General features: G+C 38.9%; 2 protein-coding genes across 2 annotated transcripts in view; both read left to right on the top strand.

The window, feature by feature from the left end:
- Positions 1–19,723, top strand: part of LOC149228182 (uncharacterized) — a 192,353-nt gene that overhangs the window by 99,802 nt on the left and 72,828 nt on the right. Inside the window, exon 5 of the mRNA XM_089378088.1 lies at positions 11,191–11,304. Coding sequence (XP_089234214.1) covers positions 11,191–11,304 — 114 coding nt within the window. The remainder of the gene's footprint in view (positions 1–11,190; positions 11,305–19,723) is intronic.
- LOC149228183 (uncharacterized) lies at positions 3,217–4,358 on the top strand. Its single transcript, XM_089375655.1, has 2 exons — positions 3,217–3,398; positions 3,516–4,358. The coding sequence occupies exons 1-2, from the start codon at positions 3,281–3,283 to the stop codon at positions 4,172–4,174; spliced, it is 777 nt and encodes a 258-aa protein (XP_089231781.1). The 5' UTR covers positions 3,217–3,280; the 3' UTR covers positions 4,175–4,358.

The raw sequence follows: 19,723 nt of genomic DNA, 5'->3' as shown, positions 1-19,723 counted from the left end.
CTTTGGTATGCAAGAAGTCGCATACCTTGGCCATGTCACATCCAAGGAAGAATTTAAGGTAGATTCTAGTAAAATCAAAGCAATCATGGAAGCCAAATAATGTTTCTAAACTAAGAGGATTCCTATGATTAGTAGGTTATTACAGAAGATTCATCAAGAACTATGCTTAGTTAACAACACCACTATCTAATTTGTTGAAGAAAAAATCCTTCCAGTGGAGTAACCATGAAGAAAAGTGTTTCAAAGCATTGAAAAAAATTATGTCTTCTATATGTGTTAGCAACATTGGATTTCTGAAAACTGTTTGTGGTGGAATGTGATGCTTCAGAGGTTGGGATATGTGCAGTATTAATTCAAAATGACCATCCGATAGCTTTTGAGAGATGAAAACGCAACAAGGGGGAAAACCTAAACTTTACATTTGATAAAGAGATGCTAGCCATTATCCATGCGCTACCTCTTAGGTAGTAAATTCTCAATACGTACGGATCACAACAGTCTTCAATTCTCATTAGAAAACATTATCAACCGAGCAACAAAAATGGATAGAAAAACTTTCCACCTTTGATATGGATTACAAAAAAGGGAAAGACAATGAAGTTGCTGAATCATTGTTATGAAAGGATGATGAAATATGTGTGACAATAGTGGTGATTCCTGACTGGTTAGGTGAAATTGTAATACCCCTTGGGGGAAATTATCCTTAGGGTTGAAAAGAGCACTAGACAGTACCACAATATTTCTTGTATTTTGCAAACATAGATAATATTGAATGCTCAAATAGAATAAACAAGTAGTTGTTTCCACCAATGACTCATACAAATGTAACCAATCCAACAATACATAATAGGACTGTAAATCCACAGCTCTTCCAATCAGTGTTTTACGAAACGGCCGGGTTGACTCCGAAACGGCCGTTTCGATCCGGGTCATTAAAAAAAATTGCAACCCGGCCCTATGACTCGGCTCGGTGACCGGGTCAGCTATGACCCGGCCGAGTCAGCCAATGACTCGGCCGGGTCATAGCTGACCCGGTCAACCCGGCCGGGTCACGACAAAAAACGGCCGTACCGTTTCCAAACCGCTGGGCAGCGTTTTAACATGAAAAAAATTAACTTTTTGCTGATTTTTGGCTGATTTGGTTAGGGTTTGTGGACATGAAAAGGTTTATGTGATTAGTTAAATGCATTTGGGGTCCATTTCCCCCTCCCAAACTCTATTTAAGACAGCCAAATGCTCTCATTTCACTCACAGCAGTCTTATGCATTTGAGTGAGAGTCTTCTTTGAGAGTTAGTGAGCAGTTCTTGAGCTTGTTTTGGAGCAGCAGTGAGGAGTCTTGGAGGAGCATTGTAGCTGGAGTGAGGAGCTTCTTGGGCAGCCATTTGGAGCAGCATTGAGGAGCTGATTTTTGGAGCAAGTTTGAGGAGGCAGTTTGTGCCTGGAGGTATTTTTTTCCACCTCTATAAATCTGTTTTTACTTATTAAATTTTAGGTGCATATAAAGATAGCTTAGAGAGTGTTTTTAGTCAAATAAATGAACATTGAATCAATTTTTATTTTTTTTTTTCATTTTCAGATTGTTTTCCTAGTCAAAAAATGGCACCTAGAGCAAAAGATGCTGCTTGGGCATATGTTGAAATGGTTGATAATGAGATGTGTTGCAAGTTTTGCCATAGGAAAATTAAGTCAGGTCCTGGGGGGATTCATAGGCTGAAACAACACTTGGCAGGGATTAGAGGCAATATTACTGCATGTCAATCTAAGGAAATTGGGGAGATTAGAAAGACTTTGTTGGAAAGCTTTGAAAAATTTCAAGAACAAAAGACTAGGCAAAAAGAGATACAGGATGAAATTGGGAGGAAGAGGGAGATACAAAGAATGATGGCTGCCAACCCCCACTATGAGTTTGAGGGTTCTTCCTCTATCCCTCAAACTGATGCATCAAACCCTTTCCGTTATGTTCCTCCCTCTTATGCTTCTGTTCAAGATAAGGGAAAGGGTAGAATGAAGGGTGATGGGACTATCAAAAGTTTTTTCACTCACTCAGCCTCCTCTCCATCAGATGCACATGGTCCTGAAGTTAGTAAAGGTCTTTCTCAGCCCACTTTAGATGACCATTGGAAGAAAGAATTGAGGGAGACTGCTTGTGACTACATAGCTAGATGGTGGTATGATGCTGATATCCCCTTTAATGCTGCTCGTTCACCATATTATGAGCCTATGTTTGAGGCCATACATGCTGCAGGAAAAGGCTTCAAAGGCCCTACTATGCAAGAGCTAAGGGGGGTTCGTTTGCAGAAAGAAATTTCATCAATTAATGAGTATTTGCAAGATTTCAAGGAATCATGGGCAAGAACAGGGTGTACCATCATGTCAGATGGATGGACTGATCAAAGAAACCGTACCATCATAAACTTTCTTGTCTTCTGCCCACAGGGAACCATGTTTTTAAAATCAGTTGATGCATCTGATAAGGTAAAAGATGGCCACTTGTTGTTTCAGCTATTGGATGAGGTTATTCAGGTTGTGGGGGTGGCTAATGTTGTTCAAATCATCACAGACAATGCCTCTAACTATGTTCTTGCTGGTAGACTGTTAGAGGAAAAACACAAGACCATCTTTTGGACCCCATGCGCTGCACATTGCATAGACCTCATGCTTGAGGATATTGGGAAATTAGATTGGGTCAGAAACACTGTAGATAATGCCAAAAGCATAACAAAATTTATCTACAATCATACACTGGTTTTGAGTCTCATGAGGAAACACACTGGAGGCAAGGATATTATTAGGCCTGCCATCACTAGATTTGCTACACATTTTTTGACATTGCAATCTATGCTTTCCCAACATAGAAACTTGCAAAAGATGTTTTCCAGTGATGATTGGAATAATAGCAGTTGGTCTAACAAACCAGAAGGCAGAGAATTGAGAAGGAAGGTCCATGATGAAACTTTTTGGAGAAAGGCAACAGAGATTGTGAAGGTTGCTGAGCCACTAGTTAAGGTGTTGCGGTTGGTGGATGGGGAAAGGTTGGCTATGGGCTTCATTTATGAGGCTATGGATCAAGCAAAGGAGCAAATAAAGGCAGCATACAAGGATAGAGTGGCAAAGTATGGGCCCATTTGGGCAATCATTGATGAAAGATGGAACAATCAACTCCATCGCCCTATACATGCAGCTGGGTATTTTTTGAACCCACAGTATCATTATAAAGCTAAGGAGTCAGGAGCTTTGAGGGGGGAGGTCAGAGATGGACTGGTTGATTGCATTGAGCGCATGGTCCCATCGGAGTCTGATCAGCTACTGATACATCAGCAGGTCACATCCTTCACCAATGCAACAGGTACCTTTGGGAAGAACCTAGCAAAGATTGCAAGAGAAGCAGATGAGCCAGGTAAACAAAAATTTCAATTTTCAATTTCTCAATTTCAAGTTAGATATAATTTGTAATTTTGTTGAGCTTCAGCCTTCATCTAACTCATAATTCATTACACTCCTATGTTTTTTGCAGCACAATGGTGGGAGGCCTTTGGTGGCCACTGCCCTGAATTGCAAAGGTTTGCAATTCGTATTTTGAGTCAAACTTGCAGTGCATCTGGGTGTGAGCGCAATTGGTCTGTCTTTGAGAGGATTCACACAAAGAAGAGAAACCGTTTGGAGCAAAAACGGTTGAATGATCTAGTTTTTGTCCAATACAACCTTCGGCTCAGACGGAACCAATTGCTGAACAAAAGACCTGATTCAGATCCCATTGTGTTGGAAGACATTGATCCAACATCAGATTGGGTAGTGGAGAGTCGTCTACCAGAGTTTGATCCTGATGAGGATCTTGATGAACTTGATGTTGGAGATCCACTGCAGCGTGTTCAGTTGAATGCAGATCCCAATCCACCAGCCTCAGTCTCACAGCCAGCTAGTAGGACTCCAGTTGTAGGTGCTTCGCCTTCCTCTGCTCAGCCACGACAGAAGCGCAGCCGCATTTGTACTCTATCTCAGCTTGCATCTGCTTCACAGCCTAGTGGTACTGGTACTGGCACCACTTCTACAGTTGCAGTTGGAGACGATGATGATGAGGAGGAGTCATGGGGCCCCTTGTCTGGCTCTGCCTCTGATGATGATGATCCAGAGATTGGTCGAGATGATCTTGGCTCCTCTGGCAGTAGCCAGTAGCTACTAGCCTCCTTGGTTATTTGTATTTTGTTTTGACTCTTGAGTCTTTGATCATGTATGACAGACTACAGTTGACTATGTATTTACTATTGCCATTGGGTACACCGTACCATTTTGATATAATGGATTGGTTCATGAGCCTACTTTGATCATATGTTGTCTTCCATGTATATTATAATGTTGTGTGTTTCGAAACTTGAATGAAAATATTTAAAATTATGTTTAAACTATTTAAAATTATGTTTTTTTATAAAAAAAATAAATATTTAATGTATTTTTTACAACGACCGAGTCATTGAAATCGAGCCGGCCGAGTCATTGCCGTTTCCGTTTCCGTTTCCGAGTCGATCCTCGGCCGAGTCCGAATCCGAGTCCGTTTTGTAAAACATTGCTTCCAATATCATACTAAAGTTTAGATTCATAATAATGGCTGTCAAACAATACTGTCCTAATTCTATTGATCTGACCTTACAACCAGCCTCAGTAATAACACCTTATCTCTCGCTGCTACAGGCAAATCAACCAAACTTCATTTGCCATAGATCATGCCATATAAATGTTTTGATGCTGCAAACAAGTCTCAGGGATGCCTTATTGCCACAAGCCCACCTTAGAGATATTTGCTGCTAAGGAAATACTCCTGTAGGGTCTGCAGTCATCAACAGGGCCTTTGGGGATAGCTCACTGTCTCAGGAGGGTTTCATGGATGGGTGGCTGCCACAGTAACACTCAGAATTCACGCACTGCCACAGGTAATGCCCCGACGATGGGCTACTGCCTCAGATAGTGTCTGAGGGCTGATCCATTGTCCAGATAGTACCTTAGAGTTCATTCGCTATCACAAGTTCACAATAGGCCCCTTTCGGTGAGCCTCTGAATCAGAAAAGCCTTAAACAGGCCTATGCTGCCCCAAATAACCTTTGCTCCCAAAACTTCCCTTTATTGCCCCACTGTCCCAGAAAAAGCCTTCAACAGGTCTACGCTGTTCCAGAATAGCCTTTGCTACCCAAACTTCCCTTTTTTGTCTCTCACTGTCCCAAAAATAGCCTTGAACAGGTCTTCGCTATCCCAGAATAGCTTTCACTGCCCAGATAATCCCACATAACCTTGCTGCTGCAGAATTATTCTCTTAGAAACCCTTCTTGCTGCAAATAGATGAATGGTGCCTAATGAATTATGCTAAACTGAGTAAATAAAAAGGATTGGCTAGGGTGGAATCTTTCACTACTGAAACCAATTAAAGATAAGGGGTCTTTAACCCTCCAAGAGCCTCAACTAACAAATTAGAAAGATCAACAACCCATCATGATCAAAATGAATCTCCTCTCTCCTTTTAATAGATTTCATTTGGAGTTTTTCCTTCCTAATTTAAATTTTGAGTGGCTCACAAGTTTCTCTCTATTTGCCCCAAATTCGACTTCTATTGCAAGGTTTCCTCCATTTAACCCTAATTATCTAATGTTACCCCAATAACATCAAATAATGGGTTTCCAACTTTCCCCCGTTACAAATGACTATAACCTATGGGGTTACATAGGCCACTTTGTCCTCCCTTGGGCAATTTAATTAGAAGAGGACATTACAGAAATTCAGATTGAATATACTAAGGATCTTGAATCTTATTCAATAATCAACAATATGGACCAAAATCCAAAATTTGAATGGAAAAATGACATTTTATGGTAAAAGAATAGAATTTACCTAGTTCTGTCTTCAAAGTTTAAAAGGACAGTCTTAAGGGATTCACATAGTTCCCCAACAACGGGACATGTTGAGGACAAAGCAATTTTAGAAAGGGTGGCAATGTTATGAACATAGTAAATATTAATTAATTAATTAAAATGCATAGTCAAGGGGCACATACGCTTTCACCTCATGACCAGTCAATGCTATATAGCAAACTGTCCCGATGGTTATTGTTAATTGTACCATAATTCATAATCTTATTCAACAATAATAAATGTTATTTGCAAGTATTTCTTTGTAACAAAAGGTGTTTTGCACTGTGTTTCAAAGACAATTCAATAATTTCAATTAACCCTGTAAAGTGGTTCCCTATGTGACTTTCTGTATTCACATAAATGTTGAAAATTGGGGCAACTATGGGACAAATTTCCCCATAGGAACCCAACTACCCCAATGAAGCCCATCTCGCCCCAAAAAAGAAAATTCAAATTGATAAAAGAAATATTATTGATGTATTTTGGGAAAGCCATCATTTAAAATAAATTCATGTTAATAATTTATCGTGTTACAAATTTGGGCTATTATTATGATTGAATTAAAATTTATGTTTCCCTCCAAAAGTTTCCCTCCAAAAGAAATTTAAGTCAGCCATCCAAAGCTGATAGGTTGGCTTGCCCCAAAAAGATGCTTCCTTTCACACATTGAAATAACTATAAATAGGCGTTAATATTCCTCCATTGGTCATGATCAATATGGTGAAGGCTCTCTGTAATTCGTATACGTCTTTGTGGCTCGCATTCTACATTAGTGGCTCGTTGGCTTTTCTGTGGCTCGCATAAATCTATTACATGGCTCACATCTATGGCACGTTGACTTTTTGTGGCTCATATGAATCCATATGGCTCACATCCATGACTCATTGACACATTACAGTGGCATCACATCACATTATGGTGGCATCGCTTGATGGTATTGCATCACATTGCAGTGGCATCGAATGATGGCATCACATCACATTATAGTGGCATCACATGATGGTATTGCATCACATTATAGTGGCATTGCATGATGGCATCACATTACATTATAGTGGCATCACTTGAGGGTATCGCATCACATTACAGTGGCATCACAGGATGGCATCACATTACATTACAGTGGCATCACTTGATGTGGCTGACTATACTCGTAGTGGCTCTACACTGTGGCTCGCTATATTGCTATGGCTCATTCTTTGTAGTAGCACGCATAACACTGTGGCTTGTTGTTAAAATTCAGTGGCCCACATATCCTTTGTAGCACAGCGGCTTTGTGGTGGCTCGATGGCTTGCATATCTGTGGTGGTACGTATATTACAATGGTTCTGAGATCTGTGGTTTGTCTATTCTTTTGTGGCTCACGTCTATTATCCTTGGCACACATGTCCAATCTCTATATATATTCTCTGTGATATATGGTAGCAGTGTTATGGCTGCTATGTGTAACAATGTTACGATGTAACATTGATATGACAGTTAATGAATATGGCAGTGACCTTGAGTTCTCATGATAATAGTAGTAAAGTATGGTAGAGTCCCTTATGTCAGGGACAACACACTTTTGATGACAATGATAACAGTATACAATGACGGTGATCTTTGATATGACAATACCCTTGATTGATGTATGGTAGCAATCTTGATATGACAATGTCCTTGACATGGCTACAACATTTGATGACAGTGACCTTTGAGATGACAGTGACTTTGGTATGACAATGACCTTTGAGATGGCAGTGACATTGGTATGACAGTGACCTTTGAGATGACAGTGACTTCGGTATGATAGTGACTTCGGTATGACAGTGACTTTTGATATGACAGTGACTTTGGTATGACAGTGACCTTTGATATGGCATTGACACTGATGTATGGCAGTGTATATGTGATGTATGGTCTGTCTATATGACAGTAACCTACAAAGAAATATGTTACTTGGAGATCCACCTCCCTTCTTGTCTGTTGCCAGGTTTGGCCTAGGGGCCTTATGTATTGGATGATGTAAGATGTGTCTCATACTTATTGTACATTGTATCTCAATTGAACTTTTGATGAATATCTAATAGAAGAAGAATTTGGTTGGGTTATCTCCCTTGTGGGGTTTTGCCTTTGTCTTTGACCTAAATCCTGGTGTCTCTATTGTGCATGCTTTTCCTCTATCGTTCCTTTATTGTTCCGCTGTATTGTTGATGTTATTGTTCTCTCTATGTAATTGCTAATGATGAAATGGTGTTATGGGGTGAATGTTATATGAAAATGTTGAAAAAGTTTAAAATTGCAATTATCTACAAGAGAGAACTATCTAGCTCTAAAAATTAACATCAAATTTTAGGAACCACTTTTTTTGAGAGAAAATTAGAACAAGAATAAATTTGATTTTGCAAGGAAAATTATTGAAAAGCTATAGGATTTGTATTTGAGATTTGAATCAAACAAGCTTATTAATAGACTAAACCACAGATGATTTCGTTTATAGGATTAGAGAGAAGTTTATTAGCTTGTTTGCCAAAGGCCAAAAAAAATAGAGTATAGAGAGCCACAAGTTACAATTTTTTTTCCCTTTTTTAGGGTTTTTGGGGATCAACAAATATGTTAGAAAAAGTGTAACAAGGACAAGTGTTTCCTAAGGTATGGTTTCTTGCCAAGGAAAAAGTGTCCAACATGACCCTTGATTTAACTTGATGAGAATTACAGTTCAAATGACTTTATGAGCATTAAAGTCATAAAGTGACTTTTTGGTCTAATTAATGAAAAAGGTGACGAGGGGGTAAAGTGACTTTAAGAGACTTAAAGTCTAAGGTGACTTAAGTGGGTTAGTGTGATATTATATCTCCACCCTTGATCTCAATGACCAAGATTAAATCTCAACCATTGGATCTTAGGGTTTCCTTATGAGAAGACAAAAGGTCAAGGAAGGGAAAGAGACCAATTCATTTTCTTCATAAGTTTTGGAGAAAAGGAGAGAGCACACAAGAGGAGCTGAGCTGAAGAGAAATAGAACAGCAAGGGCACAAATTCCAAGGGAGAAAAGTAAAGCTGAAGGACAGTGCAAATTTCAAGGAAAAGGGGACATGAAATTCAAGGCTGAGGACACAAATTTCGAGGAGTTTTTCCAGCAGTTTAGCAGCAAAGTAAAGCATGAATTTTGAGGGCAAGTACAAGCATTAACTGAGCTGTCCGTTCAACAGGCTCAGCGCAAATTTCAAGGCAGCCAGTGGCATGAAATTCGAGGCAAGCTGGGCACGAAATTTGAGGGGATTGTACAGCATTTATTGCTGTCTGTTTGTACAGCAAGTGGCATGCATTTCTAAGTGAGGACACAGAAATTGAGGCAGCAAAGGCACAGAATTCAAGGAGAAAGATTGGCACCAATTTCTAAGAATTCTGGGCACAATTTCCAAGAGATAAGTCTGCATTTATTGCTGTAAATTTCTCTGAAGAATAATAAAACTTCTCTCTCTCACTGATTTTCTCTTGGGGGTTTTTCTAGGGTCATTTGACCAAAAAACAGTTGTGTCAAATTTTTGTGTGAATCCTTGTGTTTTAGCACAACAAAAGTGAAAAAGTAGAAGTAGATTCTTAGCGTTCCAATGTGTGAAAATATTCATGTTTATGTCATATGACAGTGGCATATTAAATGTGGGTTGGGCATTAAACTTGATGCGAAATCACTTAACTTGAAACCAGGGTGGGTTTACACACCAAATTTCTACAAAATAGAAAGGTTTTCAATGGTCAACAGATCTACTAGAGAAATAAAAAATATAGGTTTATATAAAACCTAGATTAAATATTTAAGCCAAATAAAACAGAGGTTTAGAATGGCTTGTGGGGGGAGGTTGTTCTTGCAAAAAATGATTTTGAGTTCATAGAAGAGCTTTGAATCCTCGACTACGATTAGAATATCAACCCAAAAAGCCACTCGAAAAGATCTGAGAATCATCAATTTTAGTTTTTGACCTAAAACCTCAAAATTTGGAATTTTGCCAAATCTTGCGTCAAATGGGCCTGAATGGTTGTTTGAATCAGCTGCACATCTACAAAGCAACGAGAAACTAGTTACTCTACCAGATAAGATGCTATTAGCTCTAATTTCTAAAAGCATTTTAGAAAACTCCAACAAGTCAAATGCAAAATAAAACTAAATAACAAATCCAATCACACAATGACTGCAAAACATAGGTTTATATTGAAAAACACTACTAGGAAAAACCGTTGTTGAATCTCTCCACTCTTTTATATTACGTCAAAAGGCTTACGATGCTCTTCTCTTTAGAACAATAGTCTCATGATCAATTGATCATTAGGGATTCTGTCTCCCTTTTTTATGGGCTGTTTCTTAAGTGTGAGCCATTGATCTAATCTTAATGTTTGGTTACACGTGAGCCTTTGATCTAGCCTAGATATTTGAGTTAAGGTTTTATTCTTATTTAACATTAATATCTCAACACTTCCCTATAGTTTCATGTTGTAATTTACCTTTCTATTTAGTGATTTGTACAGATGGTCAATGGACTAGTTTTAAGTTAATGTAATTACATTATGAGTTGGCTTGTTAGCAGCCATCATGTGTGCAAACTTCTAGATGTATAAACAAGCCCTCCATTGTGAATTGAGTTATAAATTATAATAGCAAGTGAAGACAACTTCATTGTACACTATTTGTCATAGCTCCATTTTTGTTAATCATGTGTATGAATGTAAATATGACTGTGAGTTGAATACGAGCTTCCTGGCATTTCATGTGTTATTTTGAATGTTTTTCTATTGATCTTTCTCTCTCCTATTTATTTAAGTCATGTTCACAAACATTTACTCTGTTCTACTGTCATCACTTTAAAACAATGATATCAGCTGAAATCCCCATTCAACATAGAGTATATGTACTTGCTCAACCTATGAATTTGCATGTTTTGTGTGATACTCATCTTCTTTTATTTGCAAATGACAAATAGTTCAATACGCATGTTTGTGGAATGTTTACTTGTGAACATGAGGGGGAAGTCAATTGCATTGGCTTGTGGAATGTTATATTGGGGGTTTCTCTTGGTAAGTTAGAGATACGTGTATTATACTGTGGGAAAAGATAAGCTAGATGGATTTCAGTGATGCAATTTATTAATTCAACATGCTTAATTTAGGACAATTATCTTGTAATTAACCGACCATGTGGTATGCACAAGTAGATATTCCATCTTTGTAATGTAGGGGCTTCTCAATGATACAATTCCATGAAGAATGGATATTTCTATGTGCTTGCAATGAATATCGGACTATATTTTTTTGTTTCAGGGACAGGGAAAGGTATGTTCAAGGAGACTTCCGTTTCAGGCATGGGTATTGCAAGCACAATCCAAGAAAAATGGTGAAGACTTGGGCAGAAAAGGAAATGAGAAATCTTTCAAGGTATTATAATTTTATGTTATTAGTTATGTCAACAAACACATTTGTTAAGAATTGTTGCTGTCCTTTTTCCAAGTCCTATGACTCTTGCGTTTTTAGATTAACTGAGATTCAGTTATTGCAGTACAATTAACTTCTTATTAACATCTTTTTGGGCTACAAATTGCACACACTTCTTTTTTCTTATCTTACAGATCCTTTATACGGTGGCATATCCCATGATTAGGATTTTGTTCCACATTAATAGTTTCCTTCTAATTGTGTGTGTGTGTGTGTTGGTCGTTTGTGTTGTAAATAATGTCCAATGCATAACAATTGACAGAGGTGATTTATAATGTGTTACCCACACTAAAAGCTTTGCCAATTGGGATGCAAATCCTTCGATTGATGTGTTATGCTTTTCGCTATGTTTCACCAAGACTCTGGGATGGGGGGATGCAGGTACAAGGAGACGCACAAGGGGGACGTGTGGGAGTACCCTCAAATTTTAGGGAATTTGGGGGGACGGGGGGGGGGACATTAGGGTCAATTTTCCTTTTTTCCCCATCTGCTTATGCCTGAATGGTTTTGACCGTTTTGCTTTGAAATTGCTTTGATCTTTCTTCTTCCAATCAATCCAGTTGTTAGTCTTATGTTTGGATTGTTCATGGCAGTAACCGTTTTTTCGGATAGTATCCTCTGATGTTTCAAGTTCATCGAACTCAATTTTGAAAGCATATTCAATAATGAAAGCATAAGCACATTGATTTATGCATAGTTGAATTATATAATGAAATACATTGATCCATACTCATCATTCATATCGATACATACATTATTCATCTGCTGAATCGTGTTGTCATTGATGCCAGCACCGGTATTTGAACGCTCTTAATATACATATGTGGATTGCATTGATTGGAAACCCCAATGGTCAAGAAGCCCTAGGAAGTTTTTGCAGTGTGGTCATGATGCCTCGCTATTTATGAAGAAATTTGCAAGCAAGATCATCATCATTTGATTGCACTTGTCATGTTGTTTCTAACAGTAGGTTGTACATCACATGGGTCCTCTTAGTTAAAGAGGCGTGCCCTTCTGAAGTCGATGCCTTAAAGTAATGATCAAGGACCCTAGAGTTAGCCTTGATTAAGGAGTGAATAAATATTAAACTTGAAGGCATGTTCAAATCGGCCCAAGCATAAAAGGGTCAAGGATTTTGGTTAAATATGCTTTGGTTGAAAATTAAATTATACTGGTTGACCCTGTTACCGCTCAAACTAGCAGGGGTCCTATGAGGGGATCCTATAGAGCAACTACTAGGTCGAAGGGCAACAATGGAGAAATAGCTCGTTGCCACCTCAGCTAAGTTCCCTTGCTCTTTAGCGATGGGAGGAGACCTGGTATAAGGGGAATCATTAGATGAATGAATCAGTAAGAGGATAAGGAGTGATTCCTAAGGTCTATTCGCAAGACAGACTCAATTGGATAGCTTGCTTGCTTCGAAAGCAAGATGATGGGCTCTTTAGGAAGGTCTAAGAGGATTCTCAAGACTACGGTTTGGGAATATATCTTGTCAAGATGGTTCCTAGACCGGAAAATCCTTATGGAGAGTTGGCTTTTATGTGATCTTTGTGAAATTAGAGCTGTAAACTTGTGGGACCACAAAGGACCAAGTGAACCCAAAATTAGGTCAAGAGTATGGAGTTGATCAACCAAGGAGGGGCTTGACCTAATTAGGGAGGAGAAGAGGATCAAAGGACAAATTTTCTTTTGAGTATTGAATACAATGATCCAAATGAGGACACTAGCCAAAGGAAACCTAGGGAAAGAAATGGTCTTTGATCTAGGGCTTGCTATATCTCGGGATCCCACTATCGAAATTGCTTCAAATTTGAAGGGACTCTAGAGGAAACCTTACCGTAGTTATGGACCAAAAATTGAGGTGTTTTGATGGCTATGATGGAATTTATTTGATGCCCTATGTGACCTATTTGGGCTAGGCCTAGAAAGAGAAGAAGAAGGCGAGAAAAATATTCTTTTAAGTGACCACCATTGGTTGGATTAGTGCCGTGCTTTGAAAGACTATATGCAATCGAGGAGACCTCTGGACAACTTCGCATGGCAATTAGGGCATGAGAGTAGCTGCTAGAAGATTTTATACTTCGATTGCAATAATTGATGACTTTTCAAGGTGTTTTCAACTAAGATAACCTCTAGGAACATTCACCCATTCATACATGACACATGCAATGTATGCAGTGCTTCAAAAGACCAAAATTTACACCATTTTTGCATAGAGTAGCAGTAAATTTCAGACCTATATAGTGAAAATCCCAACAACATTTATGTGACAAAGTAAATAACAGGAATAAACAAGAAAAAGATCACTTACGTGTACAATGAGTATAGCCAATCATCAAATTATGCCAATAATGAACCTCCAAGACCAAGAAGATAGAATCCAAACATCAAAATTCATCCATGAAACCAAACTCATCCTCCAAAAGGGAATACGAAATTCTGCAAGTAGCTACTAAACCCAAATCCAAGTGATGATGAGAGAAATGAATCACCTCTGATCAATTTATATCATCTCTAATGAGTTCAAGTTGCCTATTTGGCCTAATTAAGCCCCAAATAATAAAATAATGTGCAATAATATCCCTTGGTGACAAGTCGACCAAGATAGCTCAATAACACAAAAATAAGCCTCTCAAGACGGCAAAATGATCAACATGATGAGTCGTTGGGCCATTGAGAAGGCCTAATGAAGATCAAAATGTGCCACGGTGAGAAAATGGACCCTCAACATAGTGGACAAGGGCTTGGCCCCTTGTTTTCCAAGAAAGTCACTGTGGTGCTCCCAAGTGGGTGTGGGGGCACAGAGACATCCTCATGGGTCTCCGAGTGGATCTCTAATGCCTGTAAACCATCTGTAAGGGCCAGGATAATGACATAAGCCCTCCCTTTGTCTCTTGCAGTGAGACACATCCTCATCTGGATGCTGGAACATCTTCCAAGTGTATGGTGCAAATGTGGAGCCGATTGGGCATGGTAAACTAGGTGCATCATCTTCATCCAAAAGGTGGAACACGAACAATCAATGAGTGGTGCTGGGGATCCTTGAAGTACTTTATGCTATGGTGGAGGCTCATGGCTCTCAATGCTCACCCTATAAGTGCCAATGTGGCCCTCTAGAGGGCTAGGACCCCTTATAGGGAGACCAAGCCCCAAAAGGAGACCCACCTGCATTCCTGCATAAGATCCAATGCATCCCCTTGCCCTCCAATACAACAAATCATTAGAATAATCAAGTAAAAGAACTTACAAGTCATCGAATCATTTGGGCACTTCATGGTGGCATGCCCTTCCATAGTGGGCTTTGGCATGTAGAAGTGTCTCCAAGCTCAACAAGGGGGTTAGTCAAGGACCCTATTAGGTGGTTTCAATCTTTAAAGGGGGTGACATGTGCATGGTACATCCATCAGGTGGTAGGTGGCAAATGATATAGTGATGGAACAAAGTGGGAATTAGGGGAGTGCTTCAAGCCACATGCCATGGTACAAGGGTAGCTATAATAAGGGAAGTCCACACCTGGGTATATGAGTGGAGGGAGCAAATCGTTGCACATGAGTTACCTCGACCTTTGTTTTTCCACCCTTCTTCAGATGCCTTTTGCCTTTGATCGTTTTTTTTTCATAACTGCTCGGGGCTCCAGGGGATGAGAGCATGATGTGTAGGATATAACAGTAGGTACCCCTTTTTGAGGTGGGGCATTCCTTTGCCCACCAGGGGTTGGGACAATCATGGGTTCCTTAATGATGGAGGGGGCTCATTTAGAGCCCATATTAACCAGGGTGATGGCCATGGATAAGGGATAGAGTTCATGTTTGGCTTTTGCCCACGTGCTAAATTTGTATGTCCCATCCATCTTTTGGATTTTGTGGTACATTTCCTGTTGAGAGTAGCCAAATTATGTTTTTTCTTTTCTTTTTAGCTGCATCAACCTCCGGGGCATCATTCCGGGCCCGACTCAAGGTGTGGTCAAGGGGAGGGGGAGGCTAACCCTATGTGGACCTAGATGGGAAAAGAGATGAAGGGGCTAAAATGAGTGGAAGGGAGTGATGTATATAGCGTTGGGAAGCGGGACCACGCAACCAAAATCAAGATTTCCCGTGTAATGCCAACCCTAAAGCTAATGGCCAGTAAAGGTGATCTCATGGGACTAGGATACAACGCTAACCACAAAATTGGGTAGTAGAGACAGGAGTACATACCTATCCCACTCTTTCCACCGAATTCCCCCCACCAATCCATGCTCAAAAGTGCCCTTGACAATTAAGGAAAATTACTCAACTATACCAATGAAAATCTATACATTCAGGGTCGGGAGGCCCACCTTCAAACATAAAATCGTATCAAATGGGTGAGGGACCACAAGGCTAGCTCAAGTGGCAAAGGTAATGGCACATCAAGCTATATGGTGGTTGCAAGGGGTTGCCAGTTGAGGATCATCTAGGAGAAAAAATTTCTCCTATCCATGCCACCCATTGGGAGTGGGTAACAGACCCTAAGAGTGATTAAATGGTCATCTTAAAATGTGGATAATACTTGATTAAATAAATAAAAATGGAGCTATTACAACAAGAAAGATGGTGTCTTTTCGGCCCTCTCATAACCCCTTGTCCACTCAATCAAGTATAAATACCATTGTAACGACCCCACCACGAACTATGGGCAGAAAAGGAGTATTAGCATGCATATGATAGCTACATATGCATGCATTGCATTAGTAAACTTACTAAGTGGTTATAAAAGTTGTCTAAAGAAAGGATAAACGAATTAATTATTAAAATACTAGATTAAATACCTAACAATTAAGAAGGGAATTCTTACCCTAAACACAACACTCCAATATATATATATATATATATATATAATATATATATATATATATAGTAAATATCTATTTATTAACTTTGAATAGATTAAATGCTTATAATTTGAATACTTTATTGCTCTTTTTATTAACATAAATCAATATAATATATCAAACATATATTCAAAATGGGAAGGAGTTTTGGGAGTATTTCATAGATAGTGAAGGAAATTTCGAGGAAGCCATAGACAAAGAGGACAAAGAAGAAGAGTGGGCTGTAATTGTTCTTGAAGTTTTGGCCATAGGGGGCCATAGTGCTTCCATTTTGAAGTACTTTGGAGCTGGGTACCGATATTGTGCCCAGTTTGGCAGGGAGGTTTTGGTCATTTTGGTAACAGGAGCAAATTTGGTGCTACAACAGCTCGGGATCAACTTCAAACATGGAAGCCAAGTATGTATATGTGAATTAAATTGATAAATTCTTGTTTAAATTGCAGCTGTTAAATTTTGGTAGAATTTAGGAATTTAATTTTGGTTTGGGCATTAAAACCATGTTATATCTAAAAAATTTATACATGAATTTGTGAAGAGATTAGAGACTTCTGAGCGAGATTCGATTTGGGTAGAGCTATTGTGTTTGTTCTGTTATTTCCCATTGTTCTCGCATAGGTATCTATCATGGTGGGTCATGAATGATGTTGGGCGCAACTAATCCAATCTAGGGCTTGAGCAAATCAAGTGCACTTATGCAATTTTGAATCGATCTGAAGTTGATCAATCCTATAGCTCAAGGAACATTCTCTGGCCTGGTGCGTGTTTCGAATGTATGGTGATCATGTATTCAGTGGTCTGTTTGGTTAACAGTCTCTGAGAATGTTGATTCATGCATTATCCGTCTGCGTAATCAAACGCTAATCCTCATCAAGTTGCACTTTCACTCAAGGTGTTATATATTTTGTTTTTAGAGAAAAGAACAATTCTGCGTACAAGACATTGTCCGTGGATACTTTGTCATAGGTTGTGGTTCATTTCTTAAGTCTGACAGTGGATGTTGCGCACAATAAAGTTTTGATTTTTAATCTTTGTTTATGGAATGATTTTTGACTAGATCACACTTACGTGGAGTGATGTCACTGTGAGCCCTTACGATCATCAATTCATCTGAGCAATTGAAGCCTATATGTCTATCAATCTAGATATTTGTTCTGAGAATGTTGGTTCGTGCATTATCCGTCTGCGTAATCAAACGCTAATCCTCATCAAGTTGCACTTTCACTCAAGGTGTTATATATTTTGTTTTTAGAGAAAAGAACAATTCTGCGTACAAGACATTGTCCGTGGATTCTTTGTCATAGGTTGTGGTTCATTTCTTAAGTCTGACAGTGGATGTCGCGCACAATAAAGTTTTGATTTTTAATCTTTGTTTATGGAATTATTTTTGACTAGATCACACTTACGTGGAGTGATGTAGCTGTGAGCCCTTAGGATCATCAATTCATCTGAGCAATTGAAGCCTATATGTCTATCAATCTAGATATTTGTTCTTATGTTTTGGTACAATGCAATAAAGGCATCAAAAGGTTTTCGGTTCTGGGTATAATTACATCATCTGTCGTGATTCACTGGGTCTTAGAGTGAGATTGGATGTATATGGAAGTGAGATCAATTGCATGTCTGTTATTTCACTTGTTTTGGTACATAAAGGATCTTGCTATCGTGTTGGTGCGTAAGGGTATTTATTTGAACTTCGATCTGAGCAACTTTCCTCTTGACTTGTGCTTACATAACACTGAAATATTATGGTGCAATGAGGGTAAGTCTGAGCATATCGCTGTTCTGGTATAATGAAGGATGTCTCTCTGTGATTGAATCTGAATGCGCAAGTGTAAGGCATAAAACACTGGTGAAAAATAATGTGCGATTATGGTCTATGTAGTTAGAGAAATATCTCAGACCTCTAGTGCAATGACATGGTGCAATGGGATGTGTTTGTCTACAAATGCAATATGTAAAAGGGGCATACGCACATAAAGTATTGATCGAGGGTCCATCCTTGCAAAAAGAGCAAAGGCATTTTGGTCGATTGAAGCAGTGTCATGATCTGTGCATAGGAGAGCTTAAATTCTGAGCACAAACATAATCTCGGTCACACATGGCGGTTGAATCAAGCAGTGATCGGTGCAAATATTAAGTTTTGTTTTGGGATACATTGTGTAGTATTATACAACATTCTGATTTGGCTACTGAAGCGTGATGGTTGCTGATAACATGGTTTTTGGTAAAGCTGGTTTATTATGAGCATAATGATTATTATAAGTTTCTTGCTGCTTTTGTTTGTTGTTTAACCATTTGACTGTAAGAACAGATTGATAGTATTTGAGCTCAGAACTTGTATAGATGACCAACTGTTTTTATAAACAAGATGTTGAAATTCAGTAGATGACTTAGTTTGGTAATATCACTGTGAGGAAATTTGGTAATATCACAGTGAAGTAGTTCAGTAATATCACGATGAAGGAGTTCGGTAATATCACAGTGAAGAAACTTGGTGTTATCACAGCAAAGAAGTTCAGTGCTATCACAGTGACGAAGTTCGGTGCTTGTGCAAGGAAGAAGTTCAGTGTTCGGTGACAACACAGCGATGAAGTCTCGGTGCAAACACAGTGATAAGGATTCGGTGTAAGCACAGTGATGAGGTTGACTTGATGGATGGAGGTAGTCTTGAGTCTAAGTTGTAAGGGTCTTGGTCATCTCATTTTGAATCTACTGAAGGAAGAATTTTGACCGGGTTTTTGCCTAGAGTGGGGTTTTTCCCTGGCTGCGTGCCTATATCTTGTGTCTTCTGTTTGTTGCTTGGCATTAGTCTTGATGATAAGAAAAGATAATTCGTAAGAACTAATAATAATAATGAAAACCGTCACAAGATAATGTCATAATAAGAGAATTTGTTTAACTGCCACACTTTGGATTTCTCAACATGGTATCAGAACTAAGGTCATGATCAAAGGCAGTTTGAAGACCACTTATACATCTTGGAAGTATTCTCAGTGAAAATTTCTGTTTGCATTTGTCTCAAAGATCATGTCAGTTAAATCAAGATCCCAGCTTAAGAAGAAGGATTTGAGTATACCTCAAGGTGACAAGTTCGGACCTAATTCAGAGAAAAGAAGTTCAGTAAAAGGTTCAATACTACAGTGGTGAATTTCGGTGTAAACCTCAGCAAGGAATTCGGTGAAGCTCCAGTAAAGTATAATCAGTGAAAGACGAAACATTTTAGGGCTGCCTCCACAGAACCGAAACCTTGGACTAATATTTGGGCTGTCACTACATAACCATGTCACATGTATGCTGTCATCAAAGGAGTGAATGGCGAAATTACATGTACAGAAATCACTGCAGAAGTATATTAAAACCAAGTTATGATGCCACTGTAGAAGGATAATAGAAGTCGGGTTATGTCACCATAGAAGCCAAGTTTTGATTAAAGTTTGACACAAATAAGGATGCCACAAATGTCACCGCGGAATTGAATTTTGAGTTAAGCAAGGATGCCACAGAAATCAA

The sequence above is a fragment of the Pinus tabuliformis genome, chromosome J, assembly GCF_031772625.1.
Source record: "Pinus tabuliformis cultivar Carrire ecotype Pingquan chromosome J, CPIR1, whole genome shotgun sequence".
Taxonomy (NCBI): Eukaryota; Viridiplantae; Streptophyta; class Pinopsida; order Pinales; family Pinaceae; genus Pinus; species Pinus tabuliformis.
This window is presented reverse-complemented; position numbering and strand designations above follow the sequence as displayed.